This window comes from Synchiropus splendidus, chromosome 1 (assembly GCF_027744825.2).
Source record: "Synchiropus splendidus isolate RoL2022-P1 chromosome 1, RoL_Sspl_1.0, whole genome shotgun sequence".
NCBI classification, from domain to species: domain Eukaryota; kingdom Metazoa; phylum Chordata; class Actinopteri; order Syngnathiformes; family Callionymidae; genus Synchiropus; species Synchiropus splendidus.
The window spans coordinates 24,116,642-24,132,408 of NC_071334.1; the positions used below are offsets into that span (position 1 = coordinate 24,116,642).

Here is a 15,767-nt window from a genome sequence, read left to right on the forward strand (position 1 = left end):
AACTGAGGAAATATTCAAAGTGAACTCAAATCGGCAATTAAGTGTTCTCCATTGAGCTGGCGTCAGTTTGCCGTTTTGTTTGTACTGACATCCATTAAAACATGTAGATAACTTTCTACATTCTTCAACTTCTACTGTGATGGATTTGTTGAGGTCAGGTGCACATTCACAAACAGAAAAAAACACATCCATGAATAAACTGAAAATATCATTTTATTTACAGAAACCATTATTCTTGCATTTTGCATAAATAATAAATAAGATATTTGTCTCAAAAGAGGTGCGAGCATGAGGAAATCTCCTTCAGCTGTGCCATTTAAAAGCTGTGATTGTAGGTAAGCAAGCACAGAGGCAGACTCCCTGATCCAGAGTGAGGTTGACACGTGGCTGTTCAATACAAAGGCACTGGTGTGATCAAATGTGAAAATAAAGCCACCATTTTCAGTCAAATTTGTCATGAAAAAGTCACTGGACACGATAGGCTTCATGTTGTGACCTCAAACAAGTGATGACGGTATAGAATTAAGACAGTAGAGCAGGAATCAGTTCAAGATGTAATCCCTGAAAAAATACACAGAAGACTGTATGATGAATAACTGGTAATGACAAACAGACCTGTGCAGAAAATAGTGACAAGCACAAGTCCAACTACAAGCCGTGTGTATCAATAGTTGTTTTTAATTTGCAGCGATTTCATACGTGAGCTGGCTCGAATTCTGCATCAATTCTTATGTTAATACTTTCCATCGGTTGCGGAGGAATTCCAATATCATAAAGAAGCTAACTGCCACAAACAGTTCCATCTATTTAAAAAATATATATAATAAACTTGACAATCTGGTAACAATCAGACATGATTGTAATTAGAATATGCTCCTGAGTAAACATCTAAACACTAATTTACCATGGAGACCAAGTAAAAATGCTGGTTCAGCAGTTATTTTGATCAAAGACGATGTCCATTAGGTTACTTGCTGAACGATCAATTGCGGATTTCTGATTTAGTCACTCACTTAAAATTAGTACATTTCAATTTTATATATTTCAGATCAATATCTACCACCTCTCAGCGTTCTCTCCAAGTCTTGAACAGCTTAGGGCCCCTAGGAATTTCCCAGCAGCATTTGTCAACATGTGAAGAGTGACTCGCTCCGGTCTGTGAAACCACAAATTCGCCCTTTTATAGCTGCAGTTGCAGATGAACAATGCACTCTCCAGGAAAAAATCTGAGGGAGAACCCGGCTTTTATTAAAAAGTAAACATCCCCAACAAAGGAAAAAAAAAAAAAAAATATATATATATATATATATATATATATATGTTGGACAAATTGCTTTACTTAAAAAAATTGTTTAAAAACAGCAGTATTGCTCTCCATAAGCAGTTAAAATAATAGTTGAATTTGGGGTTTTCAGTTAAAATCCAGCAAAAGTTTTTTTTTAGTGATCTTCATATGTTGTGCTTGAGAGGAAGTCACTAGTGCTTTGAAGAACTGTAGTTTTGATCGATATGAGAGGTGCACACGTGTTTTTGGTGAATGATGAACTTGAATGCAGCTGAAGACTCCAGATATCCTCATGGTCAGAACCAGCATCAGCCACTCGTGATGACCTCATCTTTGTTGGCGGGTGTTTTGTCTCCCGTGATTTGGATCAGGTCAAGAGCCGGAGGATCAAGTGGATGGGCTATTGTGCCCGCTGAAGTCTGACTAGCCAATCTTTGGTCTCTTTTGTCCAGCCAGCAGAACGACGCCAAGAGAAAGACGGCAGCTGAGGCTACAACTACACTGCAGGCCGCGAAGACGGGGTAGTAGTGACCAGTTCTGTCCACCAGGACTCCTGGAGAGAGAGCAGACCATTAGAAAAATAACATGACATTGAAATTACACCAAGTTCAGGGAGGCCAACTTTCCTCCATTAGATTCCTATTTGACAATTAGAATATTCAAAATTGATTTCAACCAGTTTAGTCAACTAAAGTGCAGGACATCTTAATAATTAAACAAAGACTGTTATGGAGTGAAACATGAAGAAGAAGAAAAAAAAAACATAAAATCAAAAGTAAGAATCAGTTTAAGCAAACAGTTTTCATAACCTTAGAGTTTTAAGAGATCATATGACCTGGAGTCGCACTGAGCATGTGTGGCTTAGATGACCTCATTCACTTGTTATTTATGTGAAAAGTGGTCTCATGGCTTTACTTCAATTCCTTTCACCCCCCTATAGTGAAAACTAGAAAGCCAGTCACGTTTGGTGAACTTAGGCCATCCTCATGGTCATAACAGAAAGCAGATAAACAAGTCTGATATTTGAGACCCAGGCTGCCCTTTACCACCCTGTGTGTGACAGGGAATGTGTGTGCACATGAGCTTCAAAACATTACCACCTCCAACCTGTAATTTCCAAGCTATTCCACATGTGGCCTTATGACTTTTTGGATCACTGCAGTATGGGAAACTACGAACATGAGCTTGTCAGCAAACATTAAAGCTTCATTGGATTTACATGGCACACTGAGCAAGTTCAACCAAATTCTAACAATAGAACAGCAGATAGTAAAGTACATTTAATGATAAAAAAACCCCAACTAAAAATACGTTTTGGAGAAAAATAATTTCCAGTGTCCCGTGTTAATTTCCATTGAAAATTATTTCTCACTACTTTACTACTAGTCTTCTGACATCAAAAGTGCAGTGATGTTACTTGTACTGAGCCATTCCTAACAATAAAAAATTCACAAAAAAAGATAAGGGGAAAAAAACCCGCTGAGTCATGCCCCTTGACACTAGCACATACTTGGTTGAGTCATTCCATTGTCAAGATTTCAGGCCAATACCCAAACTCCAATCTATCCAGCAAGAAGTGATAACGGTGTTGGTGCGTTGTAATATCAAAGGTAAGACACTGACAAATTTAAAATACCGCGCTGTAAACTTATGTTACCTTCATCTTAGAGCTGCTAACAGACAAACTGGCATCAACACACAATGGATGGACACAGCAGCATTGTTTTAACATTATTCTAGAACTGAAATTACAAACAAAAAATGAGAATGCTAGAGCAACACATTTTCCACATTTTATATTTTTAGACATATCTGACTTTAAAGCTAAAATGACGAAAAGGCAACACTTTCAACGAGTCGTCAGCTGATAAATGTCTACTGCCAACAGCTACAATTATCACAATAACAAAAGAAATGAAGTGCCTTCTTCACAGCTGTACATTACCTGCCAGAGGCGGCCCGATGAGCAACGTGACGCTCTCCATGATGGCAAGGAGTCCAAGTGCTGAAGGGAAACGGCTCATCTCCACGACCTCCATCAGAACGGTGAACATCAGCGAGCCCACCACGCTCATGGACAGACCGTAGATGGTCACGTAGGACACCAGGGTGGCGAAGTCAGCGCCCAGGCAGCAAATGCTGTTGCTCAACCCGTTGACCAGCAGGGCGGAGGCAAAGACGTAAACGTGGCGACCCTTGAACCAGGACAGGTTGAAGACGATGCCGATGGGTGGTCGCACTATGATGTTGACCACGCCCAGGATGGACAGCAGCATAGCGGCGCGGCCAGGTTCCATGTTGTAGGCGGTGGCGTAAGGAACCAGGTAGATGAGCGGCACAACGAACCCGAGCATCATCCAGGTGATTCCCATGGCGTAGACACAGTAGCGAGGATTGTGGCACAGCTGGTCGAAAGCCATGTGTTTGCTCAGAGACAACAGCAGGTGACCCCAGAGCTTCTTCCACCACTTCAGACCCTCCAGGTTGTCCTTGTCTGGCTGTGGTTGGTGGTTCAGCAGTGGCTGACCTTGAGGCCTTCGTTTCTGTACTGGCCTCATCAAAGCACCGCACACGCAGCAGTTGAGCAGTACGGCGCCCAAAACCAGGAAGCTGCCCCTCCAGCCGAGCTCAGTGTGCAGGAAGTTGCCCAGAAATGGCAGCACGCACAGACCAAGCGCTGTGCCGGTGGACGACATTGCATTGGCGAACGCACGGCGCCGAACAAAGTAGTGCCCCAGGATGGTCACCGCTGGCTGGAAACTGAAGCAGAAGCCCAAACCTGCCACCAAGAGAGAAGTCAGGGTCATGTTCGTGAATGAAGGTGCAGTGTTCTGCATCAGCAAGGTGCTTAATGTTAAGACTGACCGGTGATGACCCCTGCTGTGATGTACAATTCAGTAATGGAGCGTGTGAAGGAGCTGGCTGCCATCCCAAGTCCACTCAGGACTCCGCCCACCATCACGGTTGCCCGGCAACCAAGTCTTTCCACTAGTACGCTGCAGAATGGACCTGAGGATCAGAAATAATCCACTTTAATTCGGCTAAGAACAGAATCCTACAAAAAGAAAAAAAGGAAAAATCACTGTTGGGAAAAAAAAATCCACCTGACTAAGTGGAATTCCTGAAAAAAAACTGTATGATCTGGTCTGAATGGTTTACGTGGCAGGAATGTCAGAGTGGAAGATCAACTTTTGGTTCTAGTCTATTCTTTTCCCCTGGAAAGACAAACAATTTGGAACTGTATTCATCATTTAAGTTCCTGTAATGGTTTTCTAAATTTTTAAGGCGTGATCCAAAGTGCTAGCAAGATGAAACGTCAACATTAGCATACGCTGGGACGTGAGGAAAAACAAGGCCCATCCTAAATATATTGTTTATTTCATTATGTATCATACACAAGTGGTTGAAATTAAAACAATTATCTTGTCACAAAATACCATTTTAAAAAGACTTTTTCAATAAAACTGTAAGCTTTATGTTGCATTGAAAGCTCCTTAAATCTGCATCAACCAGAATGGAGTGTGACGACTTGAAACGCAGTGAACGTCTCACCAAAAGAGTCAGTTTGGTTTTTATTAAGAAACAAGCTACTCTAAATGCTTCAGTGATTGATATTTTTCAGGACTTGTGCTGTTCTGATGCAAAACATTCTTTAAAAACCTGCCGACCAATGGTCAGATTAACTCCGTTCAGGTTGCTTAAAGGAATGTGTATTGCTGTGGTGTACAAGGCTTTTGTTTGGAAAAGCAGGCTGTTAGAACAGTGAAGTTCCCAGGGTTTGATGTGATCACAAACATGACGCTAGTCGAGAGCTCTGCCGTGAAACACCATACATTGACACCATATCATATTCACAAGTGCTCACCTCCAGCGTGCAGCACTGACGTCATGATGGATGGAACCCAGGACGTCTCACTATTGGAGGCCTGGAACTCATTCTGAAGGTCAGTGTAGAAGATCCCCACACAGGACGGGAATGCCAGTGTCAGCGCCAGGACAATGATAGTGGCGACCAGCACCACCCACCCCCAGCCGCCATCTGGAGCTTCCTCCACTTGGGTCGTCCCACTTTGTCCCGCCTCCTCGTCGGTCTCCCTCACGTCACTGCCGTTCCTGAGCTCGAGGCCATTAGTGACCGCGTCGTCTTCCGGTTGCAGCAGACGATTGACTGTTGCTCGGGTTCCATTTCTTTGAGTCATTTTCAGGTGGACAGCAAAACCACAGTGCTGTTGGTTCTACAGGGTGGGTCAGAAGTTCTGCGGCTCATTTCATTGGACCGGTTGCCACCTATGAAAACAAATGCAAACACAGGGAGAGTCCATTCATTTATTACGTAACTGTTTATTTAATCCACTTCAGTTTTATCATGCATCACTGACTAAAGTCCCCCGTACCGAGAACCTACTTGAGCCAGCTTTCGATATTTGTCGTTGAATGAGCTGTGTACATGTTGTATTGAATGCAGTTTAGAAGCTATTAACATTTTGAAAGTGAATAGTTTGACAAATTCCGTTAAATAAGTTATTAGGTTCACAGTTTATTTTATAAGGAAAGGTACATCATTGTGAAGAGCATTCCTTTCCCTCCGATCCACCATAGAATCTTCTGTTGTTGCTGGATCTGCCCTTTAGCACCACGTTCAAACAAGTCCTCAGAACTTTTAAGCCAATGGTGGTTGGCTGTCATCTTGATTCGGAGTGGCCTTTTTATCCAGCATGTTCACCTCGAGCATATGCTCCCTTTGGAAATCCCTCTTCAAAGCTGTCCAGATGTCCCAGATCACACAGACTCTGAGTGCAGGACCAACATGTGACAGGAGTCGTGAACAATGGAGAATGGTACAAAGATGGTCTGTTATTAAAGTCCACGCGACAAGCTAGAAGCGAACCTCCCGAATAATGGAATTCCTGACCCTTGCTCACATTGCTGAAGGTACAAACATGGGCTTTCTGACATCTGTAACTCCGGATTACAACTGTTATGTAAATCAATTCATTTATGGTTAAACAGAGAACAGCACAAGCCAATCTACAGTAAGTGCACCCACACTACTAAAACCACCAACTTCTGACTATGGGGATGTGAAAACAGCAGAAGCTATTGATGTGCAAATTGATTACCTGCAGCAGATTTGAATTTTGTCTTTGAGATGACTGGATTTTTTCTTTGTTTACAACTGCGTTCAGGATAATGTCAAAGTTAAATTCAATATGAGTGCTGGACTCCAGTAAAAGGAGCAGTGTGAGACAGACGAGTCTAATATTGAATAATGACAGACAGGTGGAACTGTCTGTCTCTCTATTGCTATTAATAACTGCAGCGGGACAACATCAGTGTGAACAGCCACAGGAGTTCCTCATGTTCGACTGCTGATTATTTGTACCGCTCTCAAAGTCCACCAAGCGTTTTCATTAAAAATACTGTGAATATTCAGCACTACAGAGTTCACACCCAGGAGAAATGATCACATTTTTAATAGGGAAAGCGGGACTAAGGGGCAGACCTCATAATAACAGTCCTTCACTTTGCTTTTTTTTCCCCCCCAATATTTGTATCATGCTAGAAGAAATATTGACAGAACAGTCTGCAGTGTATAAATCAAGAAGATAAGTGACACAATACTAAGTGATAAGTGATACAAAATAAAAAGTCATATAATGGTGCCATCACAAAATAACTTTGCTTTACAAGTACTTTTTTTAAAATCCAGCCAGTGCATCATGCTGACACAGCTAACTTGCACAGCATTGCAGGAACAAGTAACAAGAATGGGTCACAACAGGTTATAGGGGTAGGACAGGAAATAGGCAGCATTCATGAACTGCTCCCGAAAATGTTATTTAAAATATGATTTCCTTTCTTATAAATGTTATAAAGAGGACACATAACTAGTTTAATCGTGCATCGAGTTGGACCTCTGGACCTGCGCCAGCTGCTGGGCCTGGTACAAGAAGATATCGTGCCTTTTCAGATCCTCAGATATAGTTTGCAACACGCTGCTCCCTTGCTTTGCATCTGTAGCCACCAACAAACATAGCCTGGTGCTGGAACTACAGACCAACTGCCTCCCAGTAGACCATGAATATGATGCTTTTTCCTGACTTCCCATACAAGTTACAAGTCTGAGTCGTGTCCTGCACCTCAGAGGTCACTTGTGTTTAATCAATTAAAAAAAAAAACATAAAAAAACGAAACAACCACTAATATCACAAACACCTTCAGAATGTCCCAAAATAAGAGATGAAGCGTTGGCAGAGTGGACATTTGTTGTGTATGCTCGGCCTCCAGATATATTTTGGCAATAGTTTGCATCAAATCCCAGCATAACTGGTCCTTAAACATGGACGTTTATTTTAACTGAAAGAGTCAGTTGAATCATTTCATTCGATGCATCCGCTCTGTGACTCACCAGCAGATTTTTGACACACACACATAAAAAACAAAAAAAACATCCACTAGCATCAAGCACATTCATGTTTCTTCAGATAATTTCAAGGCATTTGTCTGAAGGCTGTCATCTAACGTAAGTGAATGTTTTACATTTTTTGTGACATTCTTGGCCATCATGGAGATTCTTTGCTTTAACTTAAACTGTGACTCCACTTTTTCACTCAATTTTCTCGCCAGGCACATCATGCTACACTTTGGACTCAAGTTTCATCATGTCTCACCTTTCAGCGACTCACAGAACCATAACGCTTTTACAATATCATGTAAACAAGATGTGCCATTACCAGTTTTAGAGAGGAAATAATTTCGACTTATGAATGAAATATCTATTTTATTAACCATGTTCAAAACCGTAATTCATATCACGAGTGGCGTCTGACGTCGGGGGCGACTCACAGGCCGCAGGTGACAGAACTGACCATCAGTCAGAGAGGAAGGCTGAGCTCCATCGCTTATAAACTGCTTTATTCCCGAGGAGAAATGATGAAGGGGCTCCTCGTGGTGATGCTGCGGGACACTGGGTCGGATCAACCCGTGTGACAGACCTCTCTGTTTATTTAACTGGCCGACGCCACGTCGGGTTAAACACAACACCGATCTCCACCTCATTTCTTCCACAGAAAACAGAATAAAAATCTGCTTCATCCGCATTATTCACGAGCAAGCCACGATGTAAAGAGGAAGCGGATGCACGCGGAGTGACGTCAGCGCCCTGTTAACCAGTGCTTCGAAACAGAATGAAATAATTCCACCAACCTTTCCGTCATTCGTGTTAAATGTGCGGGAGTCGATGGGCCGAGCAGGCGCGGTCTGGTGTCGCAAGCAGCCATGGACTGACTGGCTGTTGTTGTCACGGAGTCCCCGGCTCTCTTCTGCGGGAGGGAGGAGACTAGCAAAGCCGGATAGCAACTGGGGGATGCGGGTTTTATCTGCGTTTTGAAAAGCAGGCCCCCGCCCCGGGTTGAGCGCCTACTTTGTAAGCAGTCGGAGGCGGCGTTCACATGAGTTACCTGAGGCGGTCACTTTTAGAGGAGGCCCTGGTCTGAAAGCTGACGCCCTTCGCTTGCCACCAGCAATCCGACACAATATTCATATTCATATTATAAAGCATCATGGTATTCAACAGCTTAACTTCCCCGAAAGTAGTAGTAAGTAGTGTTTTTAATACTATCTTGTCAAATGACGTGCTGCAGCATATTCGAAAGATGCCATTTATTTTTGTTTTTAATAGCAATACATCTGCTAGCTAAATGGCAATTTACCTTTTTAAATCTAAACATTCCGTGTAATATTTAATGCTGAAAAAAAGTCACTGGAGCTTCACTTCAGCGAACAAATGTTCACGTATTAAATTCATCGAATATAACTTAAGTGATAGTGGGAGAACCCAGCCTATTGTTATGCAACTGGGTGGCATCATGATCCGTTGCTCCCACTGACGTCATGCGCTGAAGACCAATAAAGGATTTTATACAGCCTCATAGCCAAATGGCTGCTGTAAAGCACTATATTTCTGTTGATGTCTACCTGACACCAATATTCTAAGAAGGGGAAAAGGCATTTGGGATCAGGTATCCGACGAGAGGTTGGAAAGGGCAAGCAGGGTGGAGAAGACTGTCAGGTCCCGTCTAACTGAAAAGTGTCAGCCAGGGTGACAGGGAAGCATCGTCGTACGCAACGTATAACTTTTGGAACTGCACTTCTATTTGATCTTTAAATAGATTCAGAGTGGTAACTTGGACAGTATACGGCATGGCCCAGTGTTTTATTTCCCGGTCAACAATAAAAATAAAATAAAGACCCACACCTTTAAAACACACACACATTTTATGATTAGAAACCAGACTGGATTTTTTTTTTGTTTAAATCATTACACACAACAATCTGTAGACAAATTAAAAATATAAAATAAAAAAGTGAAACAAAGATTCAGACAAAATATATATATATATATATATATATAAAATGAAAGCAAACATTTTCGTCAACCTGGGAACAAATCTCCACTTACAATATTCACATTTGACATCAAATACTGTTGATAAATGAACACAAAGTTTATAGGTGACATTTTTCCAATAAATGAGCGTACAAGTGTGCATGTCCACAAACGCATGCAAGTGTCTACAGAGTAACTGGCAAAATGTCTTGTGGATCAAAACTCTTTTTGTGTACTTGATTATGTTTGCCCCATTATTTCATGGAGCCCAGCTGTGTTCTGCCCTGCGATTGCATGAGTAGTTCAAGGTGATCTATATAACCAACCTTTGCCATTCGGCAAAACTTACATAACAAAGGTACAAACCCAACAGAGAAAGGGAGTTAAAATGCTTGACAGACTTTTCCACGTGACTAACTATACCTATTAACAAGCTGACCTTCAGAGCCGCCTCACCATGCATATATAAACACTGCACCAACATAGGGCTCAAACAAAACCCCGTAAACATCATAATCTCTAGAACAATGCATGCTCTCATCTTCACGTGCCTGGACAACAAACAATGTGTTTTTGCAGATTTGTTAAACTTGCACGTCATGTTCGTGGCTAAGAGGTGAAGGTGGAAGTACAAACTCATCTGTAAGGTTTTGGGTTATTAGAGACCATAAGATAGGACCTTGGCGAGTCAGTGGTTCCCATGTTAAAAAAAAAAAAAAGTTGGAAACTTGATAGGGAAGAGAAAGCTGGGACTACTTTTCAGTAATAATACACAGAGATAAATGAAGCGTCATTATACAGAAAACTCTCTTATTCAAACCTAACTCATGAATCTTTAAATTTGCATTAAAAATCCAATGAAGGAAGATGTCCTGGTGCAGGAAAAAAAACATTGGAAGACAGCTTTGGACAATAGGAAACAAAAGACTAAAACAGTGAATTAGAATGGATTTAAATCCATTAATAAATTCCAGAGTGCTTAAGAAATAAAGGCGCATACAGAGTTAAAATTCAATTTCTGATCACAACTGAATCACAAATGAGCCATCTGGTCATTAATGGTGTGCCAATGCCAGACTTGGTCAGGAACCGCTGAAAGAGCAAGGTCAGATCACACTGGGCCCACAAACATACAGTTAAGTGCTTTAAATGTTGATCACACACATTTTGATAAATGAGGTCTTCAGCATGCAACTCAGCGAGGGGAAGTCAACCCAAATTTCAGATTCTGCCATCCCTCCTGTCCGTTTTATTTTATTTTTTTCAAGTTATAAGAGGCGACTTTTGATAAGACAAGAGGAACAACTGTGCACGACACAGGTCAAAGGCACGACACTGGACACAGACGGAGGGAAACGACACCCGGGGACTTGAGAACCAGGTGATAAACAGGTTTGGAGGCTTTAGCAGATCCTGGCTGATAAGAGAACTGCTCTGACGGGAGAGCTCAACAGGAAGAATTTACAGTCTGAGCTCAGCAGCCGTATGAGAAAATACACTTTCATTTTAATGCAGTTCTTTTTGTTCATGCTTACATCTTTATACAAAGGGGGGGTAAAAGCTGTGATTTCAGAACCAAGTGACAGAACTTCCATGTTCTCTGTCAGATGTGTGTGAATAAGAGCTCTGCATTCATGCATCTCTTCAGAAATAGCTGGTCGCAAGTACTTAGAACTAATGCATCCATACTACTTGATTAACATCAAATTCACAAGATTTATGTTTAAATGAATACTAATTTGTTAATAGTTTAGTAGTGATTCATTTCTATAATTATGTTTATTCATTCATATTTCGCCTCCCTCGCAATTTATACTTTTTTCTTTACAAATACAAATCAATGTTGCTTTCCATCTTTTTTTTTTAAATATATGTATACTTTTATTCAATCACTTCACTTGAATTCTTGTTGCTGTCAATATGAATCAGTTCAAATTTACCCCTCTGCTGCCTCACAGATGACAGTGTATTCATGTTGTCTCACATATGAATGTGATTTGGCCGAAAAGACTCAAAAAAGTTTTGCCGTCAAAGACAGCCGGTGGGACAAAGCCTGTCAAATTACTTTTTGAGGTGACAGTTGCTACAAAATTGAACACAAAGGTTTGGAAAATGTGTACAAGAGAGATGAGAAGTTCTCTGGGGCTTGAGGCAGTGAACACAGCAACCATTGATGGTCAGCACTGGTCCACAGTCAAATCATTGGCATGAGTTTCCTTAAAAAATGTGACGTATGAGCTTTGCGTTTACAGAGGCCAAATTCTTTGTATGAAAGAGAGTGTATAAAGTTAGACAACAAGTGCTGCATATAAGGATAACCGAGTGAATAAAGGCAAAATTTGTACTTAAGTACTTGAACGTGTCGAGTCAATGGGAGGTCAAAGGACATTGTACAACTATTGGAGTCATTTTTTTTCATCTTTAACGGAGAAAACAGAAAACTCACTGACCTAAGATGTTAGAAATGTATTATACATTTTTAATATTAATTCAATATCTTCTTACTTTATCTGTTTCAGTTTCCAATTAAAAAGATGCTATCTTAATATGGAGCCATTTTATTGAGCCACCATAGCATTTTGAATATCCATTTTACATACTACCATTAATACTGTTGACATCTTTTATGTCTTCATTGTTTATTTTCCTCTCTTCAACATGTCAATGAAAAAGATGGAAAAAAGTCAACTTTAATATTTAAAACTATGAATCTGCATTTTCAAATATTTCAACTTTGAAATAGAAATCAACTTTCGTTTTTCCGTACAAAAGTAAGCAAAACAGAAGAGAATAAAAACCTCAAGGTACCTACTGTAAGTGATTGCTGTGACCATGCAGCAGTGGAGCACATGAAGCAGAGAAGCACACAGACACAGAAAAGCTCGAACTTCCGGGGAAATTTGATATTCACGCATGAATCTCCTCTGCGGTGGATATGTGACAACTTTGATACTCGAACCGTATGCATTCACTTGTTCATGAGATTTAATCAGATATAGCTTCCTCAAATGCCAGGAACATGGACACACCTTGTGTTTGTTTTAGGAGTGAAATAATCCAGACGTTGAGACAAAATGGAAATCGGTGGTTTTTCCAACAGGCTGGATCTGGTGGTTGAAAGAGTTGAACCAGATATGATGATGAGGTCAGCGAATGCCTGTCCGGTTATTTAGAATCCCTCAGATCCAGACCACAGGAAACAGAACATCAGTTTTTCCGTTGAGATTCCTGAGGAGATAATCTACTAAGAGCCCAAGATGATGATGTTGACGATGAAGGAGATGATGACAAAGATGATAAGATCCATGTATCCCTATGCTGAGAATGAACGCGAGTCCTGCAATTGTTGACTACCTACTGAGAAGACGTGATGAGGATCAACTCCTCTGTACACCTGCTTGAAATGATGCACTGCCCAAAGTTAAAGGGGTGATGGTTGATGTTCCGTTCACGCATGCTGACCATAGGTGAACCAGGAGGATGAGAGGTGGATGGTGAACCAGGCAGGAAGTCGACTGTGAGAGAGGTCAAGGTTGGGACCTCCTTCACATCCTTGATCCCCGCTCTTGAAGGATCTGGGAAATGAAGAAAGAAACAAAAAGATTAAAATGTATATGTTTTAAATAGAATGATAATCTGTGGAGGTGTGGTGAGGCTGGAATATCTGAACACAACCAGCAGTACTGTAGGAGAGATGTTAATAGCTAGAAGAGAATAGACTCCCGGTCAACAGAAAATAAAATGTATTTTTTAAATGGTTTAACTTCACGCTAATGAAACTTTTTCAGCAGGTGTCTGCTCAGAGCGTGCACCGTCATGGGGAATTAAACCCTTGGAATAAATATTCGAAGATGGACAGAATCCAAAAGAAGTATTGATGGTTCCAGTCCATGCCCACCTTGGCCTTCTCCGTCGGCTCAATAACAATCCCGTTAGTGGAATTGTTCAGTTCCCGAGAGACAACACACAAGAACTCTGCCTGGTCCTCATTCCCATAGTTATACGAGGAGCCAATGCTTATGAGCTGAGTGGAAAGAGAAAAACAAAAATATTATAAGTGTAAAACCAACAATAAAATGTCAAACATTTTCAATTAAAAAAAACAGCACACCTGTTCAAACTTCCAGCCGTCTGACATGGTGGAAACCATCTGTGTGAGTTCCTCTTCCTGGCACTGAAGAACTCTGTACACATGCTTCACTGGACCCTGAGGACCACCAACATTTCTCATGTGAGGTCCTGCTCACGTTCACGGGCCACGCTGTACCTTCATACGTGTCTCACCTGGGAGGTCCGGTTCTCATTGTCCCGTATCCTCTCCTTCACCAGCCTTACCAGTGAGGCAATGTTGTAGAACTCTGCCTCCTCCAGAACACCTGAAAATCACATATTGAGAATTGACATGTCACAGCCACGTGAATAACAAAAACCAGACAGGACATGTATTGATTTTTACCTTCCTCAGCCAGGTTTTTATCCATGATAAGTTTGCCGTGTCTAAGATAGTTGAGGATTGGACCAAAGTACATGGGGTCTCTGTCGATCAAGTAGGCTCCTGTTTCGTCCTGAGGAAAATGTAGCAAGGAGAGGGAGTTATTGTTTCACAGGTCAAACGGACAAGACAACCTGTCCAGGAATGTACAGAATGTTCTTCACAACATATGGTTTTAGTGGTAGCCAATTTGCTGCAGTGGTACCAAAGACTGTTTCGCTGAGAAAATTAAACTATCAGATTCTTTAATGTGTCATGGGTCTCCAACAAGATACAAAACTAGAAATGAGCTCAAGGTGCTGAAGGATTAATATGTAGGTGACGTTATAAGTTGTACACATATTTTTTTTTACCAGGGTCTTGACATAACATCAAGACAACCACTTTTATGTTTGTTTTGTAAAAGATTTTACAACTAAAACTGAAGCAGACACAGTATATTTTAGATAAATTCGAGTAAATACATAGCTAAATAAATAAATGAACTGGAGATGTGTGACGTGTTACTTCAGTTCTCACCTTGTCCGAATCCAAGTCCGGGTCTTCCTGACAAAGTCGGAACAGGAAGGATTTCGGATCCCTGCATAGCGTCTGCTTGGTCGTGATGAAGTAAGTACCACCGACATTAAGTCTAACCCAGCGTGAACCCGGCTTGTCTGTTTGTTCGGGGGACGGGGAGCCCGGGCTGCCTCTAAGCGGGAAGCCGAATACGGGTCGTGCACCGCTGCCGCCGGGGCTGAGCTGGCCTGCCCGCGGAGGAACCATCAGCGTCGGGGACGCTAGACGCACCGAGCCGCGACCGTCGCGGTGCTCCGCTTGCTCTTTGGCGCTGGTTCCGCTTGGTTCCACGACATGCAACTCGGCCATGTTTTCTCGGTGCGGTTCACAATACACTTAGCTTACGATTCGCTGCAAGATTCTTCTCGGCTGGTTTGTAAACACGGTGCAGAAATTGTCGAGGGCCGGAGAGGCGGACATCAGGGCGTAGCTGCTCTCTGACACCGCCGCCGCTATCACCGACCGCCACTAGCACCCTTACAACACTACAGACGAAGGGATGAGATGTGGAGCATCGCTATTAATAATCGTAGGTCCTGGTCATGAATTTGTCATCCTCGTCTTCTCAAACCGTCATTAGAAGACAATACTTCCGGGTTGTAACGTGATTACTGTTTACTTCCGCTGTGTCACGAGTTTTCAAAATAAAGGTCATAACGTGTCCTGTGTAAAATAAACGATCTGTTATTATTCAGTAGGCTCTGGTTATTATTCTCATTGTATTGTATTGTTGATTCCATACGTTTAACACATTTATCCAGTCCGATTGGTTAAATGACTTCCCTATTTAAGTTATTTAATGCCGGCTGAAACATCATCGTAGCTTCATGAAGTCCGAAAAGCCATGAGGGTTGGTTCAGTTCCCGAGACCCAGGTACAAAGACGTCACTTGTTAAGAAGTGTTTGCTCTGCAAATATGCAGAAAAGATGGCACCGCAGTGGGAAGGAGCAGAGAGGAGACGAATGAATGTTTGGAATGTGAGGGAAACACATGAATAGACACCATTTTGTTTAAGAAGAAATGTATTATTAGCATGTATTAT

General features: G+C 41.7%; 2 protein-coding genes across 2 annotated transcripts; both read right to left on the reverse strand.

The window, feature by feature from the left end:
• Positions 1 to 233: 233 nt before the first annotated feature.
• On the reverse strand, positions 234 to 8,639 carry slc16a5a (solute carrier family 16 member 5a). Its single transcript, XM_053878860.1, has 5 exons — positions 8,492 to 8,639; positions 5,151 to 5,572; positions 4,151 to 4,294; positions 3,231 to 4,064; positions 234 to 1,838 (listed from the first exon to the last, which is right to left on the reverse strand). Exons 2-5 carry the CDS (start codon positions 5,482 to 5,484, stop codon positions 1,594 to 1,596), a joined length of 1,557 nt encoding a protein of 518 aa, XP_053734835.1. The 5' UTR covers positions 5,485 to 5,572; positions 8,492 to 8,639; the 3' UTR covers positions 234 to 1,593.
• A 904-nt stretch (positions 8,640 to 9,543) lies between these two features.
• On the reverse strand, positions 9,544 to 15,335 carry kctd2 (potassium channel tetramerization domain containing 2). Its single transcript, XM_053858503.1, has 6 exons — positions 14,686 to 15,335; positions 14,131 to 14,239; positions 13,959 to 14,050; positions 13,786 to 13,881; positions 13,573 to 13,698; positions 9,544 to 13,249 (listed from the first exon to the last, which is right to left on the reverse strand). The coding sequence occupies exons 1-6, from the start codon at positions 15,031 to 15,033 to the stop codon at positions 13,220 to 13,222; spliced, it is 801 nt and encodes a 266-aa protein (XP_053714478.1). The 5' UTR covers positions 15,034 to 15,335; the 3' UTR covers positions 9,544 to 13,219.
• Between the last annotated feature and the right edge of the window lie 432 nt (positions 15,336 to 15,767).

Bases quoted from the DNA above. Each gene is read 5' to 3' on its own strand.
- slc16a5a (XM_053878860.1), bottom strand. From the start codon at position 5,484: ATGACTCAAAGAAATGGAACCCGAGCAACAGTCAATCGTCTGCTGCAA. The intron at 4,295-5,150 runs GTGAGCACTTGT...TCTGATCCTCAG, and splicing joins GTCAGTGCTGCACGCTGGAG to GTCCATTCTGCAGCGTACTA. The intron at 4,065-4,150 runs GTCAGTCTTAAC...TCTTGGTGGCAG, and splicing joins CACAGCAGGGGTCATCACCG to GTTTGGGCTTCTGCTTCAGT.
- kctd2 (XM_053858503.1), bottom strand. From the start codon at position 15,033: ATGGCCGAGTTGCATGTCGTGGAACCAAGCGGAACCAGCGCCAAAGAG. The intron at 14,051-14,130 runs GTAAAAATCAAT...TGTGATTTTCAG, and splicing joins TAAAAACCTGGCTGAGGAAG to GTGTTCTGGAGGAGGCAGAG. The intron at 13,250-13,572 runs GTGGGCATGGAC...TTCATTTCCCAG, and splicing joins AGCCGACGGAGAAGGCCAAG to ATCCTTCAAGAGCGGGGATC.